Raw genomic sequence first — 6,869 nt, forward strand, 5'->3', positions numbered from 1 at the left:
CCCCCCCTACTGGTTAAATTTAACTATTGAAGATATTAAATTGATTGCAGAAAAGTAAAAACTCGTACATATTTGATTGACTATACGAAAGCCAAGCGTAAATGAAAGTGTCGAACGAATAATTGAAGAAATAAAACAAAAGCGAAACAAAAAAGTGTACTGTGCCTTAATTGGCTAATTAGAACGCAAATGAGTGTAACGTGCAACCATAGATATCCAAATTTTTATGAGTTAATGGCAATCTACATACATACATACATACATACATTTGTATGAAAGTGACTAAATTTGCGTCTTGTATTTATGTTTGCATATACCCAGTGGGAAAATGTAATGTATAGTAATCGAAAACATATTCAGTAAAATAACCCTTTTCTCATTCGAAAATCCATTTCTTTCCCAGAGCGATGTCCTAAGAAAAGTGGGGCATTCAATTTTGCATTACCTAGTATCGAGAAATGGATGTGTTTTAATATGTTTTGAAACTTTTTGAATACATTAGAATGCTGATACTGTAATCGAGAACGCATGCATGTAATGCATTACTACTTTTCCGACTGGGTATATATGTAAGTGTGACAATTAATAATAGTCGTTACATGAGTCTACTTTTATGGAAGTACGAATGTGCATATACTATATATGTGTGAATACATGTATGTACTTATACGAGACTGAATATTACCCTACAAGAAATTTTACCAGCACAGAAATAATATGCACGGACTGGACTTTGTTGGAGGGCAGTGGTTTTAGTTAAATACTTTTCCAGGTGAATTTAGCTGTGCCTGGGCGACGTTGTTTTCATTTCCAAAAAAAAATTGGAATAACCTATTTTTTGCTAAGTTTTTCTATATCTGCAAACTAGTGTTGCATGGGAAGTAAGCGTGGGTGTTTTCCAATTTTTCCTATTTTCAATACCCTCCGTCCTTATTCCACGAGTAATACGCGTACCAAAGTTTCCTCGCACAGATGTACAGACAGACACCATTTATTTAATAGATTTTTTTTTCTATTCTGAGCATTTTGGTATATTCTTTTACATATATTTTTCTATATCTAACTCGACTCCTTAAGGCTGTTACATGCAACCGTTTTGACAAGTGCGCTTGGTTATAAAAAAGTATTTGCAGCACAGCGTAAGATGTGGCCATTTAGATTCTGGTTCGAAGAGGTCGCTACATTTGAGCTGCATGCGGACTATTTAATCTAAGCAGAACTAAAAATTTGAACCAGCTCTTTCTTACAGGGTAGCTTTGAACGTGCCCGGCTGAAAGGCAACGTGTAAGTATTCGCACTTGCTTGCGTAGTTTTGTTGTTATTTATGTAAAAATATATGCGTGTGCGAGTAGCTTTAAATTAATTTTGTGTAACAAGAGAAATTTCCTCCAATATATTTACACGCATAGCAATGCACTGGAATGCGAATGTGAATAGTCTTAAAAATTAAAAAGTTAACTGAAAATGGGCAACTGTTGAAATTCAATTATAGGTAAGTGAAATTTTAATTGAAAGTGGACTTTGGTTTTTATGCCCAAATGTGTAATAAAGGAATATCAGTCAGTCAGCCATACATTCATATATATTAATAGTAGAGAAATATTTTTTTAACAAGCTTTCCAAATGTAAACAAAATGGTACAATATACTATGCAAGGCAGTTTTCAAATGCCTCGACTCCTTGGCCTCCCAGCGGATTAATTCTTTGCAGCACATTGTCGTCGGGTTCTGAGCTAAGTTTCAAGTTTGAATCGATTGCAAGATTTGACCCATATACATACATACATACATATATAGCAAGTTAAAAGCTTGTAAACAAGTTTATAAATTCTTAATGGCAAAAAATATTTTACAAGCATTTAGGTAGGCAGAAGCAAAAATTTTGATTAATTATGCTTAATTTATCGCTCTGAAAGGGTTGATCAATTACGCCTTAAAAAGGGCAGCGAGAATTGAAAAGCCCATAACCGTAAATACTTACGCTTGATTACATTTCGTTGCTGTTTTTAAATAGCGTGATTTTGATTTATCTTCACTTCAATAAAGAGCAGAGCCAATACAAATGAAAGCAAATATTTTAATATATTTTGCGGTGCCTTGAATTTTTCGGCTGGTTTTTTTTTTTGCAACAACCTCGCCGTTTTCCACCTAACAAATGCCCTGCTTATGCATCCATTTATTTCGTGGCCTATCCACCTCCTGTATGACCTTTCCCTCTTATATGGCCTTCTCCAATTCGCCGGACTTCTCCTTCTATATGCCAATTGCCCCTGTAAAGTGATTAATTTTTTAAAGAAAACGACAATTATTGTTTTTTATGTATTTTTTCGTCTTCAAATTATTTTTCTCTTAAACTTTGTCTTTGCTTCTCATTGCTTTCTTCACATTCAACAATATTAATATTTGTTTTAGGTATTTTTGATAAGTAATGGTAAATACAAATAAATAAATAAATTACTAACAATTAAGGAAATTACGCCTAAAAACAAGAAGTTTTAGAATTTGTAGCTATTATTTGTAGTTGCTGTTACGCCTGCTGTCTCCAAATCCCATTAGTGTGTGTACGTTAAACGCCTTGCATTTTCACCGCACACATAACACTCATACGCCATGGCCACCAACAAAAAGCTCTGACATAGTGCCGCGCAAATTTCCAGCTATTTTTCCAATAACAATTAACATAACAAGTTGAAAATTGCTGCCACACACAATATCGCTTTTCAATAGCGTTTGGGGAAAACGAGTCCTAAAGAATTTCCGGTATTAAATGTCCTTTTTGCCCGCCAATTTCTGCACGTGTTGTCTTTTTTCTGCTGCTAATGTTACCGTCCGTGAGTGTGTTATAATGCAAGCGTGGTTGATTTTTGTTTTCCACTAAAACGGGATGTCTCCGCTTGAAGGAAGTTTTTGGTTTGTATTTGTTTTTTAGATTTTTGGTGTTGAAATTTCCATTTCTTGCGGCCGCTTGCGTTCTACGTATCTACTAGGTACTTAAATGTAGGTGTGTAGCCACTTGCAAACTTTTATGCATAAGCTTTGTAAGCCAAATTTTGTGCTTCCACGTTTTGTTGGACTGCAGATTCGACAACAGCAGCAGGCAGACCCACAGATCGACCATCCCAAGGGCCATGGGCGGTGATGTGCGCAGAATGGTGTTCAGCGGCGATCTAGAAGCGTGCAAAGAAAGAGAGAGAGAGAGAGAGTGTGTGTGAGGGGAGGGAGGAAAGTATAAAAATAGCATTTTTATTTATAAATCTGCTCAATTTATTCATAGTTACAAAGAAGCACAATAAGTGTTTAAAACCAATAGTTTTTGTTCTGGATTTTGCGTTATTAATAACTTCAAATGTCCAGGGGAGCAAAAAAAAAATATTTACAAAAAGATATAGCAAACGAGTATAAATCAAAAGAGAGGAAATACAAATACGTGTGCTGGCGTTGTAGGAGGACATAACAAAATACTGGGAAAGCGCAGTTTTTTGTTTTGATAGCAAACAGGAATGCTTTGTAGTCTTTTGTTCGCAAATGTATGTAGGTATGTACATCAGTGTTTTTCCGACTACTATATTATTGTTAAAGTTTTTATAAAAATAGCTATCGTCTTTTTTCTTTACTGATTGCTGAATGTACATTTAATTTAAATTGGGTGCAAAAAAATATTCTTTCACGCGTTTGGTGTTTAAAACCATCACCAGCATGGAAAGGGGCAGAGGAATTAGTGAACAAAAATGTGGCTGCGGCTATAAAGGACCTACTCTTTTCTGCCTTTTCACTATGGCCAGTTTTGGTTTTAGCGCTTCCGCTGGTACTTCGGGCATTGAGATGACTAATGCCACTGAGGTGTTCTAGTGAAGTAAAGTAGAAAAAAAAACATGAAAAAGGGATTTTAAATTTGAAATTTACTAAATCGTAATGCGTTTGTTGACTTGTAAATCTTAGCTATTATTTACATATTTACAAACATTAAGACATGTCGTTAAGTGGTAGAGAATTTCGGCCTAGTACCTCTCAATAATTGGTAACATTCAGGCAGATAATAAGAATGTATGCTTAAGTGCATAATCCAAAAGATTATACTTATTTCCCATTTTATTATTGATCTGAAGATTCTATGAGTTCGACTAAGGGCTCTAACTACCACTATCGCCTTCGGCTTTCTCATTTTTTTTTCTTTTTATAATGCCGCAAAAAATATTTATCGTTGAAATTTATATACTTACATAAATAATACGAGTTTTGATTGAAAAGGCCGCAACATATTATAAACTACTAAGGACTTTTTCTTGAAGAATTTACATAAAGTAAGAAAATATGTTTATACACCCGAATAGGCTAATTTTTTTTCTTTAAAAACCGAGCTTATGGACAAAATCTTATTATTGGAACTTAATCGTTTTTCAAGTGAGCTGAAAATTGTCAAAAGTAGCCCTTCTTGACTAGAGCTCCAGACTAGTATTTTATTAATTATCACATTTCTTATTGAACACGATGATTTTCTTCTCAAAGCCATATGACAACCAAACTTCTAAGTCTAAGCAATTTTATTGAAGCATGGGCTAAGAACTTCCTGACAGTGTTTTTATATCAAGTTGATTTGATTTATGGAATGACCTTGAAACTACCAGGTTTTTAGAATACTATTAATACAATTTAAAAAAGGTTATCTGCCTTTCTACGACTAAAGTATGATTTTTTTAATAGAAATGTTTGTTCTGTCCCTATTAAAAAGTAGTGCGAGAGTACCGTGAGTTAGGCCCTATGATTGCTTACATTTCCTGGTACTAAAGACACATAGTGTAAAGTATGTATGCAAGTTGGGGGTTAAAAGGACTTGGGATAATATATACATTGACAGTGGCGCTGTGGTTTAGCTAAACGTTTTTGAAACGGGTATTTAACAGGGGTCTAGGATTAGCTTGGTAAAAAACTTACCCAAAATAAATTTTCTTACAAAAATACTTTCTGCCCACACTAATGGTTTGCCCGCGATTTTGCTACACTTTTTTCGATAGAAATAGATTTGCTATATAAATTGATTAAGTAAATATCTTTTGTTGGAATGTTTTTTTTTTTCTGTTTTGTTTTCTGATTCTATTGCAGTACATCCTGCCTATGCATTCAACAGCCCACGACAGCCTAGAAGCGTTGCAAAGAAAAATAGAAAAATATTTTCGATTAGACTTACCTTCTTGCACAATTGGAAAATGGCCAAACCAACCGACACAATGAATGAGAAGAAGCCCAACGCCAACGCATTGAAAGCCTTTATTTTCAGTATACCAATGGCCATTGGAATGACAGTCATGGATTTGAGCAAAATCAACACCATCAATGGCGTAATCAATTTACGCAAACGATGTTTCTTGCCTAAAAAAACGTGCAAATAGAGAGAAATTAATTATTTAGCTTTTTTCACAAGAGTGTTCTGGTGTCGGTGTAGACAAAAATCGCATGCAAATACAAACACACACCCTTCTTGAAGAAGTTGCCCTTCTTACCCTTGCCCTCAACCACACCATCACCGGCCAATTTCACATTAAGGCTCAACTCATCGTTGGCCAAATTGCGCGAAGAGACGGTGACTTTGGCATCACCCAGAGGCAAGTCCATGGTAACATCGTGTCCCTGCAGATAATCGCCGACAATATCGACTAAGTCGTGTTCTTCATCGTTGGCGCGTGCATTGTTGGCATCAGCGGCTGTCGGCTGATAGCCATTTGAGCGGACCTCCACATCGCCGAACTAAGTGCAAAAGAGATGGTTTTAATTGAGTTGGAAAATGATGTGCAAATGTGAAAATATGAAGAAAGCATAAATGTATTTTCGCATAAATAAAAAAGACAAAAATTTAAATTTTTTGCGAAAATGAAATGACTTTTGAAACACTTTAGTCTATAAAAGTGAGTTTTCTATTAGATTGTTCGTTATATTCGAGTACTTAAAATTTTGAAATACTTAGCTATTTACTGCCGGTCTGGATATTTAACAACTGAGATTAAATTTGTAGCAATTTAATTATAATTATGATTAGTAAAAATTATTTTTTAATATCAAGTTGAAATACTTGCAAATTTTTTGCGTCAACAGCGGTATTTTACTTCAAATTGTAAAGATTAACTTAATTTGGGATTTATTGAATTCTTCTAAATTCACTCAACTTCATGGCTTTATTTTATTCTTTAACTATATTCGTCATTCCCCCCCACCCCGCGGACAATTACTTCTCAAACCCAACACCTTTCCACTTACGTAGATAATATTTTCAAATCGATATAAATAAATTTCTTTAACTTCACACTCACTTTGTAGTTATCGTTATTGATCACTGTATCGAGGAAGCGCATGGCGCGCACCTTAATGCAGGCCATCGAATCTTCGCCACTCTCACATTTGGCACTCTCTTCGGCGATCATGCCCTGCATGTTTGTCGGTCGTACTGCTCTCGCTGCATTCGACACAGTTGCGAAGCCCAACAGTGCCACGAGGACCAAATACCGAAACGAAGCCATTTTATTCAAGTTTTTGATGCGGGTGTGCGCGTAACTAAATTCCCTTTACTCGATCCGCTCAAATGTTGTTTGCGACCTCCAGTTATCTACTACTTGTCTTGTTGATGGAACAATTGCGAATAATAATCGTTTTTCTATTGTCCACGATTTTTATACTGCATACTTAAGCTGCATGCCTACAGCAACAAAAAGATTAACAAAAAATATCGATGAAAAAACTTTAGCAATTGAAGCGTCGCAATGAAGAAATGGCGGAAGAAGACATAAAAGCCGAAACCAGTTGACAGACGCAAGCGCACCTGTTGTCTATGTATGTAGCTGCACACAAGCACAAATGAGCCGACAAATACACCATGTGAAC

At 35.4% G+C, this 6,869-nt stretch overlaps 1 protein-coding gene across 1 annotated transcript; it reads right to left on the minus strand.

Moving 5' to 3' along the window:
- Positions 1-3,022: 3,022 nt before the first annotated feature.
- On the minus strand, positions 3,023-6,508 carry LOC118738112. The gene is made up of 4 exons (XM_036469032.1): positions 6,302-6,508; positions 5,471-5,741; positions 5,185-5,366; positions 3,023-3,166 (listed from the first exon to the last, which is right to left on the minus strand). The coding sequence occupies exons 1-4, from the start codon at positions 6,506-6,508 to the stop codon at positions 3,023-3,025; spliced, it is 804 nt and encodes a 267-aa protein (XP_036324925.1).
- Positions 6,509-6,869: the final 361 nt, after the last annotated feature.

Source organism: Rhagoletis pomonella, unplaced genomic scaffold, assembly GCF_013731165.1.
Source record: "Rhagoletis pomonella isolate Grant_MI unplaced genomic scaffold, Rhpom_1.0 Rhpom_scaffold_00004, whole genome shotgun sequence".
Lineage (NCBI taxonomy): Eukaryota > Metazoa > Arthropoda > Insecta > Diptera > Tephritidae > Rhagoletis > Rhagoletis pomonella.